The sequence below is a fragment of the Danio rerio genome, chromosome 16, assembly GCF_049306965.1.
Source record: "Danio rerio strain Tuebingen ecotype United States chromosome 16, GRCz12tu, whole genome shotgun sequence".
NCBI lineage: Eukaryota > Metazoa > Chordata > Actinopteri > Cypriniformes > Danionidae > Danio > Danio rerio.
In genome coordinates, this window is record NC_133191.1 from 50,207,094 (window position 1) to 50,233,347 (window position 26,254).

The 26,254-nt window shown below is 35.5% G+C and overlaps 1 protein-coding gene across 6 annotated transcripts in view; it reads left to right on the top strand.

The window, feature by feature from the left end:
- Nucleotides 1-1,128: 1,128 nt before the first annotated feature.
- paqr6 (progestin and adipoQ receptor family member VI) overlaps nucleotides 1,129-26,254 on the top strand; it is a 45,386-nt gene continuing 20,260 nt past the window's right edge. For 2 of the 6 annotated variants that reach the window (XR_012392525.1, XM_073926728.1), the window contains exons 1-4: nucleotides 1,129-1,312; nucleotides 1,835-1,908; nucleotides 17,639-17,883; nucleotides 25,147-25,274. Coding sequence is in view for 3 of the 6 variants with exons in the window: in XM_073926728.1 (XP_073782829.1) it covers nucleotides 1,893-1,908; nucleotides 17,639-17,883; nucleotides 25,147-25,274 (389 nt within the window). In the remaining 3 variants the exon portion in view is untranslated. The remainder of the gene's footprint in view (nucleotides 1,313-1,834; nucleotides 1,909-17,638; nucleotides 17,884-25,146; nucleotides 25,275-26,254) is intronic. The other 4 variants (XR_012392524.1, XM_017351556.4, XR_012392526.1 and 1 more) reach the window with 2 other exon arrangements.

A 26,254-nucleotide genomic window follows, 5' to 3' on the forward strand; every position in this document is an offset into this window, starting at 1 on the left:
AGCCCATATTGTTTACAACCAGACTACCTTAACAAAATAGTATATTCAATGAATAATTATTGTGCGCCTGGTTAAGAACTGTCACGTGCAAATTTACATTGAGCTTTTGGCATTTTTAGTGTTGTACATTTTTATTCTTATATGCTGAATTTAAACAAACAAATTAAGCTGAATATTACTAGATTTAATTTGTTGAAATTTAGCACATATAATTATTGCAACCACTTAGTCTACCTTAAAAAAATTGTTAATTCAAAAGAATAATTGAATAATAATTCGCACCTGGTTAAGAAGCGTCGCGGAAATTTACATTGAGCTTTTGGCATTTTTAGAGTGCCGTATATTACATTTGTCATGATTAGGGTGGCATACTTTTTATTCCTGTAGCAGACATTTAAAGAAATGACGCACTGAAATATGTTAATTGGAATTAGCCTACAATTTTTTTTAAAGGTAAGTGGTTGCAAACAGTTTATTTGGGCTGATTTTAAACAAACAGATTAGGTTGAAAATTACATTAATTTGTTTAAAATTAGCCCACATAAATTGTTTGCAACCATTTAGGCTACTTTAAAAAAAATTGTAAATCCAAAAAATAATTTGTTCACGCCTGGTTAAGAAGAATCATATGCTATGCAAATTTAGCTTGAGCTTTTGTCATGTTTAGAGTGCCATACATTTTATTCTTAGCAGACATTTAACGCATTGATGCACTGAAAAACATTCATTGGAATTTGTTTTTAAGGTAAGTAGTTGCAAACATTTTAAACAACCAAATTAAGTTGAACATTACTAAATGTAATTTGTTTGTTTGAAATTTAGCCCATTTAAATTTAAAATAAAAAACTTTTTTTTTTTGTTCTCAGTAAATCCAGTTAATATGTTTTTTTTTTCATCGCTCGTCATATGCAAATTTCCATTTAACTTTTTGTCATTTTTAGAGTGCCGTACATTTTATTCTTAGAAACGGATCGTAAAAGTAGCCGAACGGGTTTGTCGTCTTTGTGCTCGCTGGTCTCCTGATTCTGAACACTGGGCTTCTTTCATGTCTCCATCCAATGGGCGCGTGCTCGTGCGCGGAGGGTGGGATTTCGACTGCTGTTTGTGTTCCTTTCCCAAGGAATGTGAGAGACACAAAGTCCGAATGATTCTCGGGACTGTCCGCTAACTTTAGGATCTGGTTCGGCCATGGACCAGTAGCTATTCGCGCTTCTTTTTTCCATCAACCGTAACTCTTCGGATCCCAAACTGGCGACCTCACATCTCCAGCTGGCACGCGCAAATGAGCTCATAGATCAGATCAAGCTCAAAGGTTTGGAATCATTTTACGTCAAGTTTTGCTCTTTCTTCCACATTAAGCTTTATGTTGTTAAAACTGTGGAAACTTTATATGCTTTATAAGCGTAAAACTATAACTTTCAATATAATGGAACGCTTAATATAAAATTGTAGTGTATTACAAATACACAGTACAGTCATTCAGGCGAAAATGTGAGGGAGAAAATCTGTATACTTACGTTAATTTGGAAGGTTGTGTGTTATCATGTTTAAATGATCAAGTTTAAGCATCTAAAACTGGTTTGCAAAGTTGAGGAAATGTTTTTGCGAATTGTGGAAGTGTTGAGTTGACATTGAGCACCTCCTCATGGGTGACTGTAGCTATATATACTCTTATAGCATGCATATGGTTGGAAAGCATGGCTGCTTTTTGCAGAACTGACCGACTTTTCCTTGAACACATACACATATGGTCTATACAGTGCAGGAGTCCACGTGAGTAGGCTTCTGTAAGTAATACAGGGCCTCTTCCTAACTCTTCTTACTGTTCTGACAGCAGCAGTCTGTCTTGGTCTCTTGTTCTGCTGGACGCTTCCACGTTTCCACCAGGAGATATGAAGAAAGTGACATGTATGTGCTTCTCTTGTCTTATTTTAAAAGCTGTGTGGAGTGTCATTGTCAAGTGGTTTTAAACTTTAATAGTAGCCACTGTGCTGCATTTTCTGCTTTTTAGCCTATCAAACAATAGCAAATAAGTAGAAAAAAATAAAGTGTTTTGGAAGTTGGATTCTGCAGTAAATGCTGTTTTTGGCTGCATTTAATTTTATTAGATGGCAATGATCTGCCAAATATGGTTATCCCTTGTGAGGGACATTTTCTTAGAATATACAGACAGCTGTATATTATAATGCATACAGATGCATTTGTTTCAATTTCAGTAGTAGTACACTTAAATATGACACATTGTATGCTAAATTTAAGAAATTGTTGAAATATTATCTTGGAAATTTTTAGGCCATTTTTTGGATGACACAATATATTTTTGACAACATCTATTTTGTTTGACGAGTAGAACGCTTAATTATGAGGAATTTTTTGCAAAATTTAAGTAAATTAAATTTTTGTGTTATCTTGAATAAATGTAGTTGTTGAAATAATAATATACATTTTAACTACTTTTTTACTCATTTTGGCAATTTATCTTAAAAAACATGAAATTTTAAAACACAGACATAGGAAAAAAGGAAGTACGAAGTGCACATTCCTGAAAGCAATACCATTATTGTTAATGTCCAAACTACTAAAACACTTTATAAAATGGTAACTTCATGCACTTGTGACTTACATGTTTAGTCTATAGGCATGAAAGGCAATTGGGCCAAGAGTCTTTAAACCCAACACACTGAATAAATAAATAAATAAATAAATAATGGGTAAGCAAGCATGCACATTTTGTTTGACTGTGTGAAGGCGTCAAATTTAATGGACAACAAAATAACGTCTGGTGTTTGCATATGCACTGAAAAAAAAGTTATTATTAAGACAACAAATATTTTGTGTTGCTCTAATTTATTTTAATAAGTTAATCAGGTTTCATCAAAAAATTTAAGTTATACCAAATTTAAATGTAAAAATTTAGTCAGTTTGATTGATGTATGTTGAGATGACTAACCAATTTAAGTGTTTGTTTTCAGTTTAGCATCACTATATGATTCTCAAACAGATAAATGTTTTTATACATAAATCCCAACATAGCATGTAAATCCTAACATAGAATATGCTAATATAGTCCAAATATAGTTTCAGGTTGTGTCGACTAGATCAAATTTCATTTCGTTTAAAGACTTTCGGCTTCAATTGTTTTCTGAGCGAGTAGTTGAGCGCTAAAACAACAGGACTACAGGAGTGCTTTTGTGCATGTGTGCAGTGTTTCTTTTTTACAAAGTGCCATCGCCATCTAGTGGCCTGGCAGGCATGATACAGCATTTTGAGTCATTATCACGGATATGTGTGTGAAAGCAATTTGTTTGATTTGCAGTTTAAACGTTGTTAGTCATGGAAATCTCACTTAGTTTGTGTTGTCTTTTTTTCTGAATGCATTTGGCTATTTTGCATTTTGGTGAATTAGTGGCTAATTCAGAGAAGTATGATTTTTAGATAAAAAGCTGGGCAATAAAAGGTTTTAAAAGGTTTATTTTAGGCAATAAAAGGTAATTTATGATTAAATTGTTATGAATGTTATAAATGATTCATCCAGTAACAATTAGTGACGTTTAATAAAAATGTAAAAGCTAAAATAAACAAACCCTAACAAACCTTTAGTGAATAGAAATAGAATTAGATGTTTAGAATTAAATAAGATATCTAAACATATATATTAAATACAGTTAAAGTCAGAATTATTCACCCCCCTTGAATTAATTTTCTTTTAAAAATATTTCCTAAATGATGTTTAACAGAGCAAGGACATTTTCCTAGTATGTCTGATAATATATTTTTTTTTCTGGAGAAAGTCTTATTTGTTTTATTTCAGCTAGAATAAAAGCAATCATTTCTATTTTTTTAAACACCATTTTAAAGTCCAAATTATTAGCCCCTTTAAGCTATATTTTTTCAATAGTCTACAGAACAAACCATCATTGTACAATAGCTTGCCTAATTACCCTAACCTGCCTAGTTAACCTTATTAACCTAGTTACGCCTTTCAATGTCACCATAAGATGTATTCACCTTATTCTCAGCTGTCGAGTGGGCGCTGCCATTTGAATCTTTTTGTCTCGCGACTTCCGGTCACATTCACTTCCATTCATTTTTTGACGTTAACAACTGCTCGTTACGCTGCTTGATGTTGCAATTTAATATTTTCTTATTATATTATGCTACTTGGTCTGTGTAGTCATGCAAACATTTGTTTGTTGAGCAAGTAGTTTGGCCATTTTCTGCCGTTTATTATTCCTAGTCATTTCTCCCATAGGCGACTGAATCGGAAGTTCTAAGACAATCGCGAAAACAGGCGCACTTCCGCATTTTAGAATAAGGTCAATAGAAGTGTCTTGAAAAAGATCTAGTCAAATATTATTTACTGTCACCATGGCCAAAATAAATGAGTTGAAAAGTATTAGGTTTAGAAATGTGTTGAAAAAATATTTTCTCTGTTTAACAGAAATTGAGGAAAAGAATAAACAGGGGGCAAATAAATTAGGGGGGATAATAATTCTGACTTCAACTGTACAATCTAGGTCTGTTTTTTTTTTGACATTTTTTTTCTACTCACTATTATATTGAGTATAATAATCTAATTAAAACATTTTAGGATTTTCACATCACAAATATTTACTTAAAACTCCTGAAACGTGCATAATATCAACCCTTATACTAATAATAAAAATACTTTTGTTGCTTGTTCAAACTACTTATTTAAAATCAGCTGCATCAACACAATTCTTAAGCTTTTTTTTGGTACAAATATATTGTTTTATGTTCAATCCACAAAAATCTCAGTCTTGATCTCTGATAAGCCTTTAGAAATTGTGTGATGCATATTTAAGGATCTATCTTTAGCATCTACTGTACAATACAATATGCATGTCACATCAGGAGTTGACATGCTTTCTTTGGCATACAGACAGTAATGTTTGGCGCATACACTCAAAATAATGACGTTTGCTGTTTGTTCAGACTGTTTATGTAAAATGAGCTGAATCAGCACAATTCTTGAAGATTTTTTGGCACAACTTAATTGTTTCATGTTTAATCCACATAAATTTGTAAAAATAAGCTAAATTAGTTCCTTCATGTTGTCCCCAAAGCAAATTAATTTTGTGGAAAAAAGGCATTTCTTTTTTTTACAGTGTAGGAAGGAAGTACACCTTATGTAAATATGAAAAAAATGGCAGCACAGTGGCCCAGTGGTTAGCACTGTCGCCTCACGGCAAGAAGGTCACTCGCTCAAGTCTTGGCTGGGCCAGTTGGCATAAAGTCCAAAGACATGCACTATAGGTGAATTGAATAAACCAAATTGGCCGAAGTGTATGAGTGTGTGTGTGTGTGTGAATGAGAATGTATGGGTGTTTCCCAATGCTAGGTTGCAGCTAGAAGGACATCCACTGCATAAAATGTTCATCATTCCGTTGTGGCGACATCTGAGGTGGAGACTAAGCTGAAGAAAAATAAAAATGAATGAAAAATAGTCTCATACTATTGTAATGATCAGCTCTTGAAATGGTTTCCAAATTCCGCACACGTGTGTTCCATATCTGCTGCTTCTTGTTGGGAACTCCATGACCTGTGAAACGTTTTCTTTTTTTCTCTCTCTCACTGTATTCAGGAAGATTTAGCCTAGGAGATCTGCAAAATAAGCATTTTCCAGGGAAGAGCATGTTATTTTTTCAGTTTCATTCCCTACAAAGTCTGAAATTTGACTGCAAGGCATGTGATTTGGTTTAAGTCATTGTTTAGTGTGCACTCTTGTGGATTTCAACCATATGTTTGATAATGCGGACCGTATTCTGTTCTCCAGCATGGCTCTGAGTTATCAATTATCATCTGTCATATTTTTCATGAAATTGCATTCAGTCTGCTTGCAGGGGTGGCAAACTCAGTTCCTGGAGAGCCGCAGCTCTGCACATTTTAGATCCAACCCTGCTTTAACACACTTAAGCTGCGCTCATACTAGAGTTTGTGCTTGTGAAATTCTGTCGTACGGTGCAATGAAAAGGGGATTAAACAAAATAATAATGATTAGACATTAAAAAAAGCGAGTGATTGATTCTTATTTTTTATTTCTTTACATTGAGGTCATGTTTTGATCTTTGATTGGTCTCACGCAGCCATGTGATGTGCTTTCACAGGTCAGAGTTCGTCAAGCTTGAACTTTTCAAAGCAGCAAACTTGCAAAACTTGCCATTCTTGCCTAGTTGCATGCGTTTAAATGAAAGTCTATTGGGCGAAAAGTGTTGTGTGACCGCAGCTTTACCTGTACGTTTAAAACAAGCCTGAAGGGCTCAATTAGTTTGTCATGTTTAATTAGGGTTGGAACTAAACTGTGCAGAGCTGCGGCATTCCAGAGTTTGACACCTGTGGCTTACTGTATGAGGAAGCCTTTCTGTTTCCATCAGCAGTTAATTCATTAAAAACTACATACTTGCATTTAAATACATTAGATACTTTTGATATTTAAAATACTTCAATGTTTTTGATGTTTTATTGATGTAAATACGTTGTAATAAAATTGTTTTTTGTTTGTATTCATAAAACACATATTAAATGCGCATGTTTTAATACTTTAATGCACATATTTTAAAATACTTATTATTTTGAGGATATATGTAAATAAATGTGATCATACAACTTGTTTTGTTATATTTTAAATTATTTAAACTTGCAAATCAATAAAACCAAGTGGTTTGATAAATAATGGCAAAGTATAAAGATTTAAAATGCAATAAATATTTTATAATATTTAAAAATAATTATGTGATCCTTAAAAAGAGCTTTTACATGCGTATGTCTTTAGATGATTCATGTTGTAAATAAACTATTGTTTCAGGTAGATCATGGTAAAAATGTCTGACAGTTATATTTTGTTTCGCAAAAAAAAAAAAGATAGATAGATAGAAATAAAACGAATAAACTAATTAAAATAAAATAAAAATATCTTGGGCAGCACGGTGGCACAGTGGGTAGTGCTGTTCCCTCACAGCAAGGTAGCTGGTTCGGTTCGGCTGGGTCAGTTGCCATTTCTGTGTGGAGTTTGCATGTTTTCTCCGTGTTGCTGTGGGTTTCCTCCAGGTGCCCTGGTTTCTGCCACAGTCCAAAGACATATGGTACAGGTCAGGGGTGTCCAAACTCATTCCTGGAGGGCAGGTGTCCTGCATTTAGCTCCAACTTCCTTCAACACCCCTGCCTGGAGCTTTCTAGTATACTTAGAAAGAGCTTGATTAGATTGTTCATGTGTGTTAAATTAGGGTTGGAACTAAAATATGCAGGACACCGGCCCTCCAGGATCGAGTTTGAACACCCCTTGTATAGGTGAACCGGGTAAGCTAAATTGGCTGCAGTGTATGTGTGTGAATGAGTGTGTATGGATGTTTCCCAGTACTGGGCTGCAGCTGGAAGGGCATCCACTGTGTAAAACATATGCTGGATAAGTTGGCGGTTCATTCCGCTATGGTGACTTCTGATGAATAAAGGGATTAAGCCGAAAAGAAAATGAATGAATGAATTAAAACAGAATTTTATATTTGACAACTCACATTTGATTAATTGTTTTTTAACATTTTCAATGTTAAATATTGTTTATTATTATAGATAGATAGATAGATAGATAGATAGATAGATAGATAGATAGATAGATAGATAGATAGATAGATAGATAGATAGATAGATAGATAGATAGATAGATAGTAAGATAAACAGATCCCTCTTCTTTTTGTTTTTATGGTCTCCAGATAAAAAAGAAAATCTGTATATTAACGTAATCCTGTTTACATCTTTATGAATCTAAAATACTCAGAAACAAAGGTTATTATAAACATTTTTGTTAAAAAAAATTTTTTTTTAGATGTTAATTATTATTTATTATTTAACAAAAATATTATATATATATATATATATATATATATATATATATATATATATATATATATATTATAATTAACTATTTAATTTAATTATTATTATTATTATTTTATTATTATTATTATTATTATTATCACTTCTCTATATTGTAACCAATTTTTGTTCTTTATATAAGATGATAAACACATTTTTTATATACTTTAAATATATTTAAGTATATATTTAAATATATAGTTAAATATATAAAAGTTTTTAAATATACTTTTTAATTATTTCATAGGGAAAAATTGGAAATCTCCATTACATTTCACAGATTTCTTTTAAACAGTGATGTAAATAGATTCTTCATTCAATGCAATCTTTAGTTTTTTTTTATGGTCTCCAAATAAAAATAAATCTGCATAATAACATAACAAAAAGAGTTTTCCGCTTGTTCTGATTTAAGTTCAAGCAATGCATTAGCAAAACTCCCTAATCATTGGTTAAATCCACTGGAATCTACTGAAGTTTTGCATATAAGGTGAAGTTTAGCTCCACGTGCACTGCCTGGTATGGATAAAAGCTTTCATTTCTAGGAAAAAGCCTCAGGCAACATTTAAAACATTACACAGAAGTTCCAAAACGATGTTTTCTATGAAATCCATTCCTCACAAAACTTAGCAGGTCACCAATTAATATATTTAGTGGTGTTTAAAACCTAAACCACATTGATTTGTTTTGTTTTGCTCCCTGAAAGGAGGTTGCTCAGACTTGGTGGAAAATTCCTGTTCTCCCAGTAAAGCCATTTGCATAATTCTCAGTGTTGGGCATGTAGGTGGTAGCCAGACAGTTTCGTCCCATGATCATGCATTGACATGACAGAGGAATGCTTTGACGGTGAGATGCTGTTTGTGCATTTACACACATGCTGCAGCGAACATGCACATACAGGCTGCATTCATGTAGGCAGTGGGTTGTCAACACACAGTGATAAAGATGCCCATTGAGGCCGATCTTGTGACAACAATCACGAGCCAGAGAAAGAATGTTAGATTTGCTGAAGAGGGAAGACGCAAGGACTCAAGATTATCAAGGTTATTATAAACATCTGTTTTTGCAACCTAAAATGTTCTGCTTTGGATTGCGCAATGGTTTTTCTGGCAACATGTATTTTGCGCAACATAAAATACATTGCTCCGGGTACATTTTGTTGCACGTTTTACAAGACAAATCCACTTAAGGGCGCTGTCTACATTTTTAGGAATCTGAAATTTGAAGAAATGAAGGTTATTATGAACATCTGTGTTAGCATACTGAAATGTTCTGCTTTGAATTGCGCAATGGTTTGTGAGGTAACATCCATTTTTGCACAACATAAATTACATTGCTATGGGTACATTTTGCACGTTGCAGATTTCCGATAATAAAAAAATACTAGAGGGCGCTCTCTACATTTTTACGAATCTGAAATACTCAGAACTCATAAATTAAGGTTATCATAAACATCTGTGTTAGTTACCTGAAATGTTCTGCTTTGAATTGCGCAATGATTTTTGAGGCGATGTTCATTTTTGAGTGATGTAAAAAACATTAGTCTGGGTACATTTTGTTGCATGTTTCAGATGATAAATCCACTTGAGGGTGATGTCTACATTTTTACGACAGCAAAATAAATTTAGAACTCATAAATTAAGGTTATAATAAACATCTGTGTTAGTAACCTGAAATGTTCTGCTTTGGATTGCCAGTGGTTTGTGAGGTAACATCCAGTTTTGCACAACGTAACATGCATTGCTCCGGGTTCATTTTGCATTTTGCATGTTTTCGATAATAAATCCACTAGAGGGCGCTGTCTACATTTTTACAAATCTGAAATACTCAGAACTCATAAATCAAGGTTATTATAAACAGAAAAGTTCTGCTATGGATTGAGCTGTGGTTTGTGAGGAAATGTGCATTTTTGCGCGATGTATAATACGTCACTCCAGGTGCATTTTGTTGCACGTTTCAGATTATAAATCCACTAGAGGGCACTCTCTACATTTTTACAAATCTGAAATACTCAGAACTCAGAAATCAAAATTATTATAAAAATCTTTGTTAGTAACTTTAAATGTTTTGCTTTGGATTGTGCAATGGTTTGTGAGGCAGCGTGCATTTTTGCACAGCGTAAAATACGTCGCTCCGGGTGTATTTTGTTGCATGTTACAGATGATAAATCTACTAGAGGGCAATGTCTGCATTTTATGAATCTGAAATCAGGTTCTTTTCTTGCATGTACAAGATGAAAACATCCTGAAATCATGCTGTATGTCTTCAGTGGTTCAATTAATATATAATGAAGCTACGAAAGTACTTTTGTGTGCACATAAAACCAAAATAACGATTTCAATCAATGGATACTACTGACGGTGAGGAGAAGAAGCTATTGAATAAAGTTATTATTTCTGTTTTATGTGCACACAAGTTTTCTTATCACATAATAATATTTATATGGAACCACTGAAGGCATATAATCTGTTTTGAGGATGTTTTTAGTTCCTTTTTTGGATTTTAAAGGAGTCGCGATCATTGCTCTGGGTCAGAAAACTCTCTTATTACACCGAAAATGTCTTCATTTGTGTTCCAAAGATGAACGAAGGTCTCTTGGGTTTGGCCTGACACAAGTTTGAGTAATTAGTGACAGAACTTTCTTTTTTTTTTTCCTGGCTGACACCTCTTCCAACCATCTGGATCCATTCACACATACAATACGTAATATTAAGTTTCACAATCCAATCAGTTCCTAATGGATAAAATGTCCTGTTCCTTGAATATCTTAGCTGAATCAGAATTACATCAGTGAACTGCGACAATAACAGCTCTTGTTGAGCACATGCGGACAGACACAAGCTTCAGCTGACCTCATCTACTCGTCTTGTTTGGTCTGAATGGTGTGTCATGGGATTGGGTTAGTCAGACTGCAAACTAAAACATCTCCGCCTATCAACAAGACGCATCCAGTTGCGACTGAGGAGAGTTTCACAAGAGGCATTATGTGGAAAACTTCATATCCAGTATCAGATGAATTATGTTTATGTTTGACTTCCATAGAAACAGCTGATGGTGGAGACAGATATTCCTCAATCGGTTAATCCGTAAGATCAACACTGGCCCATGGATAATAATGACAGCATATTCCATTAATGGACGCCCAGCTCAGAGGGAATTCATCCGTTCTGTTGGCTTATGCAAATCTATTTGTTATGTCAGAGTTTATGTGCTTTTTGAAGGAATAATTTGATTAAAAACAAACAAAGATTCATATGACGTTCATCCATAGAGCGAATGGATGCTCTTGTTCAGGGCAACACTAGGGCGACACTGTGGCTCAGTGGTTAGCACTGTCGCCTCACAGCAAGAAGGACATTGGTTCGAGTCCCGGCTGGACCAGTTGGCATTTCTGTGTGGAGTTTGCATGTTTTCCCTGTGTTGCCGTGGGTTTTCTCCGGGTGCTCAGGTTTCCCCTACAGTCCAAAGACATAAGCTATAGGTGAATTAGATAACTAAATTGGCTGTAGTGTATGTGAATGCGAGAATGTATAGTTGTTTCCCAATACTGGGTTGCAGCTGGAAGGGCATCATCTGCATAAATATATGTTGGATAAGTTGGCAATTCATTTCGCTGTGGCGACCCTTTATAAATAAGACACTAAGCCAAAGGTTAATGAACGAACTAATGAATTAATTTAATTTAATGTACTGCAATGGGGCAATGCGGTGGCACCGTGGGTATCGCTGTCGCATCACAGCAAGAAGGTCACTGGTTTGAGCCTTGGGTTTCTGGGTGCTCTGGTTTTTTCCCACAAGTCCAAAGACGTGGTATAGGTGAATTGGGTAAGCTAAATTTTCTGCAGTGTATGTGTGTGAATGAGTGTGTATGGATGTTTCCCAGTGATGGATTGCAGCTGGAAGGGCATCCGCTGTTTAAAACTTGCAATGGATAAGTTGGCGGTTCATTCCGCTGTAGCGACCCCGGATTAAAAAAGGGACTAAGCCGTAAAGAAAATGAATGCATGAATTAATAGTTTAGTGCACAATATATCACTTTATCATCGACATCACAAATCTGCAATAGTCAAATTGCACATCTCGAGCGATTTCAAGTAAATTTAAACGTTTAATTTGCATATTTTTGTATAATTTTGTATTTTTCATGCTGATGTGCTCACCTACGAATTCATCCCAATCCATGAAAATTATGAATTCTTTCCGAATAGTGTCATCTTGTGAAATTATATTCATATTGCAATATAAATAGCAGAAAACCTAAATATCGCAATGTAGTTTTTTCCAATATTATACAATGCTAATTTAATTATTATATTGCAAAGTTTAAATAAAATGATAAATAAAATAAGTATGAATTTAGATAAAAAAAGATATGTTGTCCTGGACTGTATAGCAGACTACAATAAATAACTTTAATGTGACATAATACAATGACTAAAACTTAAATATAAACACAATTCATTTAAATATAATAAAAATATATATTTAATATAATTTAACTAAGTAAAAACAACGTTAGTGAAACTTCAAAACTTACATAAAATGAAAGCTAATTGATGAATAAATAATAAATTTAAAAAATACGAATCAATCCTGTAATATTGTATAAAAAATAATTTAGATAGCTAGCTGAATGTTCATGCTGCTCTGCTTCATACAGTAAAAGCACAGCTGGACAGGTGGGTGTGCTTAAATAAACCATATAAAAATCTAATTAGTTTGTTGGAATTTTGTAAGCTGTTTGGACAGGACTGTGTGTAGATGTAGTGTGTCCACAGTCATATTGGAGTGATAGAAACACAATTTTTTTTTTTTACTTCCTGAAGTTAAAATAGAATCCAAATCCCTCCCATTTTGAGGCCCACCACAACGTGACGTAGAAGTGCAGTTTCCCCACCCACCCAATTGATTGACAGACACGTATTAACATGTCTCTGTAGTAATGCATATAATCATATCAACAAGACAGGACGTGCGCAAAGCAACTGAGATTAAAAGATCTGTTCAGCTCTTTGTGATCAGCAGCACCTCAAGAATGAGGTTTACAAGTTTAAAATGTTTTTAAAACAGTGCATGTGTGTAATAAAGACAGGAAAATCACTGTAATCTATCACCACAGCCGCATAGTGTCAGTACAATTATATAAAAAAGATGCTTCAATCCCGGTTTGTGGACCTAAATTAGGCTTATTTTGATTATTAACATAACGGATGTCCATACAGCAGTGGATATTAACATGTGTGTGTCTGTCCACTTTACAAAAATCCATACATGGATGTGTGCTACTCTGAAAAAAAAAATCATTAATAAAAATATCAACAATTAGCAAATGCTATGAAATTGTGTGGCTACAATACATAGCTAGTTTTAATTATGATAGTCTAAAACACGTTCACAAACTGTGTGAGAGAGGATACCAATTGCTGGACTCAGTAAGAAATACTCTGAACAAATTGCCAAATACTGCTCTGTCTGCATGTTTGGAAAAGACATTATCCTTACTTTGCAGATATTCCTTTTAGTATTTATTTACTTCTTTGTGTTGAGCTGATTTGAGTGTTTTGATATTGTCCTGTAAAAGATATTCTGTGACTATAGTTATTTGCACATTGCTTGTACTGTGAAACATAATGGGCTCTTTGTGATTATTTGGATGCTGTAATGATTTAATTAGTACTAGTCATTCCAAATAAAATAATCCAGTGTGTGTGTGTGTGTGTGTGTGTGTGTGTGTGTGTGTGTGTGTGTGTGTGTGTGTGTGTGCTCGATTTTATATATCAAAACAAATAACAGTTGGGAAAATTTTAGCTGTATGAAGAAATTGTGCATTTTTTACATCACAGGTTTACTCACTTTTTGAAGTATTGCTTTTACAGTGTAATAATTATTTTATTTGCATCAAAAGTAATTTTTCAACAGTGTACTGAGTGATATAATACTTCATTACTAGTATAAATAGTAAGGGAGTATCTATGAACAGTAAGGAAGAAATGGTCAAGCATTTCCATCTGCTTTGTTTAGCCCAGCGTTGTGTGGCTGTGCAGAAAGGCGTGCTCATTTTCATAAAGCTCCACATCTAACAGTCAACTCTCTGACCCTCACAAAGCACATTCTGTTCTAGTTTACAGGAGCGGCCCTTACACACAACAAACCACAGACCCCTTATAGAGAGGCAGGTACTTACAGCTAAACAGCTCAGCTTCTGCTTCTGAGATGATGGTTATTGGTTAATGCATGTGCAAAAATGTTACATGCAAAATAGCTTCATGCAATTTCACAAATGTGCCAAGTTATGTTCCCTGCTATGGGCTGTTGAAATATTGAAATGAGAGGCTCATATTGGGGTCTGAGGTTGATTTTGGTGTTGATTGATCAATGTAATTGTAGCTTGTGCTACTTCACGCATACTATATATCAGGGCCGAAGTGGGACTCCTTTTCAGCCCTGGAGTTTTAAGCATAAGACCGGCCCACCTCAGTTCAGGACTGACTATATTAAAATAAGGTCATTTCCAATTCAGTTTCTAATTACACTATGTTTTAGTATGCCCCAAATTTTAGTATGTAAAGCGTTTCAGCATACCAAATAGGTTTTAGTATGGTTTGTGTTTATGCAAGTGAGACAAGTGTGGTGCTAATCGACAAGAGAAGGCACCAATAACGGTCCATACACCATACTAATCAAGCAATACAACTGTTTATTGCTGTTACACACAGCTGATATCAATTATCACAATAATATTCAATAACCATGAATCATACTCATGAACATCATCAATCAAAATATGACAAAATTGCATAAAAGACTTATAATGCGAAATAAAGATGAGATTACATGAATAAAAGACAGATAATGAAAACTTTAAGCAATTTGATACAAGTATATACAACCTCAGAGACGTGCCATCATTTTCCTCTTCAAAGACTGGGGAGCCCGTTGCAGTCACGTTGGAAAACCAACACGTGTGTCCGAGAATGCCGGGCGATGCACGCTTATCCCACAGCTGAGCTTCCAACGTTTCAGCAAGAAACCCTCACCTTTATAGTCAAAATTTGGGTGCTGGCCAAAGGTCGGCCTAATAGGCAAGAGAGAAGTGTGAGTTGATCAGGCCCACCTCCTCTCTCAGCTAGTTGCACATTATTTCTGATTGCAAAGCACTAATTTGAGGTTTGTAGTGTCCGCATGATTTTCTAAAGTCAATATTCTACCTTCGGAAATTTGGTGAAAGTTAACCTTAAGGTCCGGAGACCGTTCTCTGGTTATTTGGTCATGCTTAAGTGTCTATATTTTACCTCCTGAAATTTGGAGAAAGGTGTGAAGTTAACCTTAATGTCATGAGACCCTTCTCTGTTTATTTGGTTCTTTGTTGAGCTCAACAGAAGAAAAACAAAAAATATCTCATTTGTTGCACATTATCACGTCTTTTTCAAGAAAACAGCTGCTTTAGAACTTCAAATATTCAATAACCTTACAGTTTTATATGTCTTAACAATAAATAAATAAATAAAAAACGGAAAAAAAAGAAATACTCAGGTGAGGTTAGAATACGGATCGACGGCGTTGTAACACAACGTGCTGACCACTGGGCCACAATGGCACTGTTACGCTTGTGTGGCAGGCATGGTAGTTACATCATCATTACCCTGCAGGCTGCATTTTGCTCATGGGGCTTCGGGACAATAAAGAAGAAGAGCGGAGCTGCGGCAAAATAATAAATAAAAAGAGTGAGGCTATGGTCAAATAAATAAATAAATAAGAAAAAGAAAGTGCGACTGCTGAGAGTGCAAGCAGCTAGAAACACCGGCCCTCTCGGCCAAAAAACGGGCCGGCCCACCGGGAATTCTCCTGGTCCTCCCGATTAGCCAATCCGGGACTGCCATATATACAGTTGAAGCCACAAATATTAGCCCTCCTGTATATTTTTTTCCCCCAATTTCTGCATGAAATAATACTTTTTTTTCAACACATTTTTAAACATAATAATTTCAATAACTCATTTCTTATAACTGATTATCTTTTATCTTTGTCATGATGGCAGTAAATAATATTTTACTAGATAATTAAATCATCAGCTAAGTGTGAACTCTTGAAACGACAGTCAAACTTCTTGATCTACCGAGTGTGTTCATGACTATACATAAAAAGGAGAATAATAAAATAATTAAATTTGCAGTTTGCAACATTAATTTGCAAAACGAGCTGGTTTTAACGTCTTCAAACCAATAGAAGTGAATGAGACCTGGGGCCTCATGTATCAATGCTGCGTACGCACAAAAACTTTGCGTACGCCAGGTTTCACGCTCAGAATCGCTCACGTTTGGATTTACTAACAATGAACTGAACGTGGGAATGTGCGCAGGTTCACGGCAGCTTTCTGGCAGGCGTACGCACATTTTTTGTGCGTGTCTGTTTTATTTCCATTGGCGACTCCTAGAGGCAGTTGTGTTAAATTCCTCTCTACAAAGTGTCTGAGCCTTGCAATGGCAGCTGTATGAGACGGGTTCAGCAGGTATATAAGGTTTCCATACCATACATTTGACCAGCTAAACATTAAAGCACAATTTGCAGCAGTCGCCTGTTTTTCCAATGTAATCTGAGCGATCTACTGCACGCACATTGCTATAAAGACACTATCTGAAGATGAATTTGCATGCGTGAATCAGAAACATTTCCATTCAATAAATGTGCAAATAAAATATGATGCTTATTGATATGAACTTATTGATGATGCCTACTTGTCTTTCTCATGATAAATAGTTGGCAAAATCTGATATGTAGCGCGGGAAAAAACAAGAAAGAGTTTTTTAGACGCTGGATTCGAGCTGCGTTCATGCTCGAACGTATCAATTCACGATCACAAGCGTCTTACGAGCGCGCCACTGAGACTGCTAGGCGTCCTGTAACATTTTACAGGTATAAACCACACTATTTGTTTTTTTTTAATGCACTCACTGCGATATGTTCAGACCCAACTGTGTTGACCGCATCAGCTAAACTCTCCCACTCTATTTTTTTCTTTTGTTGTTAATTCCGAAGAACAAACTTGCAAATAACACCACTTTTCTCCGGTCTACCTACAAAAGCAGCACCTCCAATTCACATTCTGTTCAAAGTTTCTCTTTTTGCTTGCTTTTTCCATTGCTTTTTCGTTGGGTTTTGCAATTAGCATAGTCATTAGCATATTCATACGGGGGAGGAGGCAGGGAGGGGTTTTGTGCTCGTGCATGTTGCGCTCAGTTTCACGTTCATTCAGATGTACAAAAGAATATGTGAATATGTGAAAAATATGTGAATATGTGAAAGAATAATAGACCTTGATACGTGAGATTCCGCGTACGCAGTGTTTCATACATCTGAAATTTTTTCTGCGTACGCACATTTACAGCTTTGTGCGTACGCAATGTTTTAGTAAGATTTCCACGCAAGTCTTCGTACATGAGGCCCCTGAAGTCTTTATCCAAAAATATTCAAATGGCTGCACCCGCTCATACGTCAAGAATAAGCTCAATATACAGTTCTTTCAGGACATAACCGTTGTTACGTTTTTTCATTTTTTTGCGCCTAATAAACTCATAGTAGTTCAAATGTTGGATATTTCGGGATATTTTAGGTTCTTTGTTTAGTTGTCGAGCTAGATTCTAGGTCTTGAAGCAAAACCACTTATTCAAAGCTTTCAGCAGTAATCCAGCTTCCTTTTCACCACATGTGGGTCAAGTAATCATTGTGTGTGTGTGTGTGTTTGTCTCTGCAGTGTTTCCTGCGTGGCGGGGGGCTGGAGAGGGCCATGGTTGGGGCTGGGCTCAGTGTGTGAGGTGGGAGGCTGGAGAAGGAGGCCCGTCCCGGGGTCTGGAGTGTCCGCTTTGGTGCGTCCTGTGTCGAGGAGGAAGAGACAGACTTAAGCAGGCCTGCCAGATTGGGAGGGGAGCCCTTCGCCTGCCCACAGACATGCTGAGCCTCAGACTACCACAGCTATTCGACATCCACCAGGTGCCAAAGGTGAGAACGGGACGGCCTTTTAAATAGTAATAATGTCACACATTTCAGAAGGGATGCAATTCTGCTACATCAGTCATAATATCCTGAAGAAAAATTGTTATGAATCATGACATTAGTCTAATAAAAACAGCCGTGACTTTGTTAATAGTAATAAGATAAAAATATACTAGAAGATACTAATAAATAGGCGGACACAGTGGCTCAGTGGGTAGCTCTATCGCCTTACAGGAAGAAGGTCATTGTTTCGAGTCCCAGCTGGGACAGTTGGCATTACCGTGTGGAGTTTGCATGTTCTCCCCATGTTGGTGTGGGTTTCCTCCGGGTGCTCTGCTTTCCCCCTGAGTCCAAAGACATGCACTATAGGTGAATTGGTTAAACTAAATTAGCCATAGCCATCCAGAGTGTATGTGAGAGTGAATGGGTCTTTCCCAGTAATAAGTTGCGGCTGGAATGGCATCCACTGTGTAAAACATATGCTGGATAAGTTGGCGGTTCATTTCGCTGTGGCAACCCCTGATAAATAAGGGACTAAGCCGAAGGAAAATGAACGAATGAATGAAAATTAATTGAGCGTTATTAAATTGAAATTGTTTGTTTAAATTCAGCCCAAATTCATTGTTAGCTCACTGCTTTTAATATCTAACTGAGGAATAACTGAAGTAGAAGAACGTTCTTTAGGTGCAAACCATCTGATTTAAGCAGGTTTAGTAAGTTTGATTCGGCTCAGTGATTCTTTTGAATCTGATTCATTCACTGGTTTGAATCAGTGTCTATTTCTGTGGATCACATTTACACTGCACTATTCATAGGTGACTCAATTCCAATTTTTTTCTCTCATGTGGCACAGCTCAGATATGGCCCATGTACGTGTAAGCAGGAACAAATCACATGGATTCCAATTTACTCAAATCAGATTCAGGCCTTGTTCATATGTGGAAATTGATCCGATGTGAATCGGATCGGTGTTCTCGTGTCTGCAGTGTAAGCAGAAAGATTGGATTTTCACCTGTCAATGGGAGTCGCACATCATTAAAAAACATAGCGAATGATGTCAAGTCTGACACTTTCATTTCAGAACAGACTTCAGCAGGGTCCCAAACCTTAAATCTCATGCGCGAGGAATGAAACAGCTTTTATATTGTCATATCGCACAGGTATTTAAGCATGTTAACGAGAGAGAGGGAGCACAATGTCTGCCACGTAAATAATATAAACTAATACAAAACTAGTGCTTACCTACATCAAGTGCATAATGGACATTACATTAAGATGCCTAAAGGTTTAAAAAAGCCTATATATCAAAAGAAGATGGCCAAATAAGAACCTTTCTGTAATAAACTATAGTAAAACAGCTTGTCAAAAGCGGCGAACAGATTACATACAGGAATAGAGAAAATAGCACTCTTTAATTATTAGCTGTTAGTCAGCGGCCACTCTTTTTTTTTCTGCTCACTGTGCCTTTGCCATGTGCTGTGTAAATGCAGACCATCGGATACGAGTCACTTTTAAAAGACGATGTAAGCAGGTCAGCAAAAAAAATCAAATACAGTCACAAAATTGAAATTGACCATCAAGTTTTGCAGTGTAAATGCAGCCATAATGTTGAAGACAACCTTATTAGCTAAAGTTTTATTCTTAGTCAGATATTTCCTAAATGATGTTTAACAGATTCAGGATTTTTTCACAGTATTTCCTATAATATTTTTTCTTCTGGAAGAAGGCTTATCTGTTTTATTTCGGCTAGAATAAACACAGTTCTTAATTTTTATATTTATTTAAGTAATGTATTAATAGATGTGGAAGTGAACGTTAAGTAGGATTAATAGATGCTTTGAATGTGTGTGTATTATTTAATTAATAATTATTTGTAATAAAAGGTGTTCATTAGGGATGTAACGGTATTGTAAATACCGTCATACCGCAATATTAATTTTTTTCGATATTACCGAAGTCGCATGACTCGGTAAAACTATAGGTCTTCTGAGAAAATTTGCTCAGGCGAATGAAGCGAACGGGAGGTAGCGAAAACTACAATCCCCATCATCCCTTGCGGTCTGTTGTCGCTACAGATCCAGTAATGCGGAAATGGAGTGTGCTGCTAGAAGCGGGGATCAAAAAGAGCTGTAAAACTCTAAGGCCCCTTTTACAAGAGTGCATTTTAGTTTTAAAACGGCGTTGTAGAATGAAAACGATCCGCGTCCACACTCGCGTTTTACCCAGCGTTTCTGAACAGCTCTCCGTCCACACCAAAACGCTGAAAACGCACATCACGTGACCACACACACACTCTCGGGCAAGCGCTCCAGCATTTCTACCCAGATGAGAGCTCTGCTTGTCGGACTGCTCATCAAGCATCTCCCGCTGGATCTGATCTCGCTATATTTGCTAAGCGTGATATTTCATTCATGTTGTTGTCTTTATCTAACGACATAGGCCAATTCCCTGACTTTGGTCATTGGAATCTATTAAGTTACTTGTTCACGGGTAACATGTTTTGGTTAAGCGCAAAGATAAGTTAATGATTAATCCAGGTACATTGACTGATCGCTTGCCTTTATTTCCTACAATGTATAAACTTATTGTATGTTATACTTTTATAATTATCGATTATTAAAACTGATATTCAGCAAAAGAGAGGGTGTGTTTCGTATTTTCACTGAAATTGAAAGGAGGCAGTTGTTATCGGCTCCGTTTTGTTATAAATATGCACACAGTGAAGATGACGCTCATATATGCAGCACGGCGCCTCAACATTTCTGCTGTCTGTTAAGTTGCTAATATTAAAAAGAAAATAGGCAGTCCCTTATATCATGTTTACATTTTATTGATGAGAAAGTGAAACAACGTAGCCAGGGTGATGTGAATGAATTTATAAAGTACACTGTTCCCTTTGAAGATTTACCCGTGTCCTCGGTATGTTTTCCATATCAAACTGAGAAGGGGGAGACTGCAGCCTTGATCAAACTTGCGAAGTCTTAACTTACAAGAAGAGGATGCAAGACTGAACTGTGTGTGGGCTACTTAATATTGAGGAAAAGCCCCAATCAGATAGGCGAACGTTTGCAGCCCCGCCTCCGTTTTCAGATGTCTTCGTCTTTCCCCATCCACACTGAGACGGAGCAGCAGCGTTTTAGAATGAAAACGGCCTTTCCAGCGTTTCCAAAAAGCTCCGTTTTCGGCGCTCAAGAAATAAGTCATATAAGTCATATCTCTCTTGTCCCAGAAACCTCAGTACCAAATGAGAGGTTTTTTTTCTGTTGCAGGGGACATTGTAAATGCCCAGAGATACCAGCTTTTACCAGATTATATTTATATGATAATTTTCCTTTAAACCCATCTCTATCTAAGTGAGTGAGTGATTAAATGTTGAATGTGATGAGTTTTCAACAATACTAAATTAAAAACTTAAATTTTTTTTTACATGGTTTAATATTTTTTTTGTTATTAAAATTGAAGTTCCTGTTTCAAAGCTTACAGATAGATGGCTAATTTGTATGTCATTGACACTTTTGGCACTTTTTTGGAGTATTTTCATAAGTTTTGTTTTTTCCTGTAAATGATTCAATAAATACCGTACCGTGACATTGATACCGAGGTATTACCGTACCGTGAAATTCTGATACCGTTACATCCCTAGTGTTCATAGATAACACAAGCAGAATACATTCATAAAACCTGTACTTTTTAAGTTTAGCTGTTATATATTAATGTATTGTTATTATTTATCATGATTTTGCTTTTATGTTATAAAAAAGTCTTGTTTTTATTTTAAAATTGCAAATACAATAAATGCATAAAGGAGTTGAACAAATATCTAAAGCAGTATTACAGTACTGCAGTAAAACCCTTGCTTATTACAAGGAAATGTATCCAACCCTTGCTTATTACAAGGAAATGTATGCAACCCTTGCTTATTACAAGGAAATGTATGCAACCCTTGCTTATTTGTCCCCTTTAAGGGAAATCCCTGGGAAATCCAGCATTATGGTTAAAAGTTACAAGTCGAATAAGTGGAACCAGCCAGTGCAAGACACCGTTTTCAGTTCCGCTTTAATCTGGAGTTCAGCACTGTTTCAGCAGGATTGCATCAGATGAATAACTTGCGTTCAGGGTGTCAAAGTTTTTATTTTTTATTTTCATGTTAAGTTTTTATTTTTAAGACGCATTTAAAAGAAAAAGGTATGGGCAACACTAATAAAGGTTATGTTTGTTGTTTCAGCTTAGTATAACAGCTGTTTTATATGTTTTTGATCTCATGTCATAATTCTTAAAGGTCCAGTTAAATTAAAATAAAGTGTTTTAGATGTTAGTATCAGTATGCTAGTCTTCAAGGATGTATAGAAGCTAGTTTTCTACAAAACAAAGACAAAATTAATGTTTAGAAGATGTAAAACTGATATAAACATGTAAAGCTTGAAGTCTGTCATTTCTGCCTCAATTGATCTGGGGTTTTTTTATGTTACCTCATAGTTTTTCATCAAATCTTGACCATGACATGATCTTGATCTGACATGCCCCGCCCCCTTTAAGACACTTCACATTTGCTTTATGTTTTATGCACTTGAGCTCAGCCACTCTTACTGGCAGAGCTGTAATGAAGCAAAACGTTATTGGCTGCTTTTTAAAAAGGGGAGGAGCTACATGACTCGCCCTCTCTTCATTTTTCAGTGGAGATTACGTCAAACGTTGAAAATAAAAAGCACATTTCAAAGCATTTCACTGCTCTCTTAAAGTCATGAAGCTGCAGGCAAAACATTTTTTTCATGATTGAAAATTTAGAGAGTTTCTTTTTTTAAATGTTCCATTCTGATAAAAAATGCATGTTTAATATGATAATATTTTAAATATGATAATTTTTTAAATTAGTTTTATTATTTTTAACATTAAAAAAATTATAAATCATCTGCAGCACGTACAATACTAAATAATAAACAGTTTTATTAATATCTGTATTCTTAAGGTTTTTACAGAGGGATTTCATTCATCCATTCATTTTCTTTTCCGCTTAGTCTCTTTATTAATTCGGGGTTGCCACAGCAGAATGAATCGCCAACTTATCCAGTGCATGTTTCACGCAGCAGTTGCCCTTCCAGCTGCAACCCAGTACTGGGAAACACCCACATACTCTTGCGCACACTCATATACTCTATAGGCAATTTAGCTTACCCAATTCACTTGTACGGCATGTCTTTGGACTGTAGGGGAAACCGGAGCACCCGGAGGAAACCAACGCAAACATGAGAGAACATGCAAACTCCACACAGAAATGCCAACTGACCCAGCCGGGGACCGAACCAGCGATCTTCTTGCTGTGAGGCAATTGTGCTACCCACTGCGCCACCGTGCTGCAAAAGAGGCATTTGTTATTAGATCATTTTCCTAATCATACAGAACATTTTATTCAGAAAACAATTGTGAAAATTATGGAGTAAGAAAAAGAGACCTCTAAAAACCTAATAAGAACTTTAAAACAGGGGTCACCAATCTCGGTCCTGGAGGGCCAGTGTCTCTGCAGGGTTTAGCTTCAACTTTCCTCAACACACCTGCCTGGATGTTTCAAGTATACCTAGTAAGACCTTGATTAGGTTGTTGAGGTGTGTTTGATTGGGGTTGGACACCGGACCTCCAGGTACAAGTTTGGTGACTCCTGCAGTAAAGTATCAAAAAAAATGTTTAACCTGTATTTTGTCCTATTTTTGTGCTAGAAATGTTTGCAAATCACCACATACTGTACTTAAAAAAAGAAAGAATGTCTCCTTTGCATTTTTAAGCAGCATTTTTAAAAAGTTTTTGCACTTCTTACTTTAATCAATCAATTGGTGAAGTATAGTGATGATAAATATTAATTTTATATTAATTATATATAAATATTTCTTTATGAATAATATACAGTTGAAGTCAGAATTATTAGCCCCCCTGATAAAAATATTCAGGTGCCCTGTGTATTTGTTTCCCCAATTTCTGTTTAACAGAAACGCATTTCTAAACATAAAAGTTTTAATAATTAATTTCCAATGACTGATTTATTTTATCTTTTTTATTTTAATATTCAATTTAAAGGCTTAACTAGGTTAATTAGGCAGGAAAGAGTAACTAGGCAAATCATTGCATAACAGTGGTTTTTCCTGTAGAAAATTGAACAAAAATATTGCTTAAAAGGCACAAATGGTGAAAAATCTACCTTTTAAGCAGTTTGGACAGACATGTGTGTAGGTATAGTGTATATACCATCATATTGGGGGTGAAATAAACACACCCAGTATTTTTCAAATTTAACAACATAAAAACAGTGGACCAATTGGAGCAGTTTTGAGACCTACCACAACTTGACGTAGGAATGCGGTACCCCCGCCCACCGAATTGATTGACACTTGCGTATCAACATATCAACAAGACTGGAGATGTGCAAAGCAACCGGGAAAAAAAGGTCTTTTCAGTTTGCTAGGATCATCAATCATCATCAAATGTGTTTATAACATTTTAAAACAGTGCATGTTTGAAATGAATTACAGCGAATTACGCTTCAATCCCGGTTTGTTGACATTAAATGAGGTTTATTTTGTACATTAACATAACAGATATTCATACAGCAGTGGATATTAACCTGTATCCTGTCACATTTGCGTGTAAAAAGAGTGCAAAGCTAAACAAGCACGCTGTCTGTCTGTCTGTCTGTCTGTGTGTGTGTCTGTGCGTCTGTGTGAGTGTGTTTGTGTGTGTGTGTGTGTGTGTGTGTGTGTGCATGAACTTTGTAAGGTAATAATAAATAATCTGATAGGTGTTTTGAGCTGAAGCTTTACAGACACATTCTGGAGACACAAAAGACTTATATTAAGTCCAGAAAAAGGGGTAACCTGAGTCCCCTTTAAGTGGGCTAATAATATTGACCTTTAATGTTTTTTTTATTATTATTAAAAACGATTTATTTAAAATGATTTTTTAAAATTAAAACTGCTTTTATTCTAGCCAAACTAAAACAATAAGACATTCTCCTGAAGAAAAAAATATTTTAGGAAATACTGTGAAAAATTTCTTGCTCTGTTAAACATCATTTGGGAAATATTTGAAAAGAAAAAAAATCACAAGAGGGCTAACCATTTTAACTTCAACTGTATAAATCGATTTTTTTAGTCACCTATTCATCTGCAGTGTCTCGTCTTAAATGTTGGTTTAATGTTTGCATGTGTTTCAGTTACTCGTGTTCATGTTTGCAGCTGTTTCAGTGTTTGCATGTGTTTCAGTCACCCGTGTGCGTGGTTGCAGGTGTTTCGAGAGGATGGCATCATGTCTGGGTATCGTCATCCCAGGAGCTCAGCGCTGGACTGCATCCTCAGCAGTTTTCAAATGACCAACGAGACGGTCAATATCTGGACACACTTCCTGCCGACCTGGTAAAGAGCCCAGTTCCACATGTGATCTCCTGTTAGTGCCAGAACTAGCAGTCTTTCAGCTTTGTTTGGGCTGCTTTGTTATGCAAGTATGATTTAGCTTATAAGCAGACTCTTATAGGCTCTTAAATCTTAGACTCTTAAATCTTATCAGATTTTACAGACACTAAACGCATTACTTGGAGAGTAATATTCGTGTTAACTAATGCATTTTATATTGTTTTACATTTTATAGTGAACCTATTATGATGAAAACATAAGAATTCAATTTATAAAACAATGGAGTTATAACACAATGTCACCTTAGAATTATAAGGTTCTGTCTGCGTTCTAAAGGATTTTGAGATATTGAGCTTCAAAGTTTTTGCATTCCATATAGCAAACATTATGCGTGTAACAGTTCTCTTTCATACATTAACATGACAGGGACCCTAAGGGCTCTCTAAATGTAAATAATCAAAGTTCTCTTACATTTGCAAATTGAAGTAAATAAATCACGGTTAATGCAGATAGAACCTTTTAATTCTGAAAAGTATTTTCCACTTGGAATTATAAGGTTCTATCTGGCAGTTCATTCATTGAAGCATTACTTTTCAAGAAATACAATCAAAATATATATAATTTGGTGTTGAAACAATATGTTGATGCTTAAGAAATGGATTTTTTTTGCTTTCTGTAACATTTATTTTGTGTTTTAGGATGAATATATTTTCTTGTTCATATTTAGCATTCAAGGCTGTGCTTAAGATTGTTTTCCAGCGCAGATGTTAATTTTATCGATAATTAATATGTTAATATTTATTAATTTGCATCCTAATATGAATTATTGAATTAAATTTATTGAATTATATACCCCATGATTTAAATTAAGTATTTGCCCTTCAAGGCTTAAAGTTAAATTTAAAGACTTCGTAACAGACGATGAACAAATGAGTTTAATAAACACTGTAAAGTGTTTCACTGACTATATGTAAACAAATAAA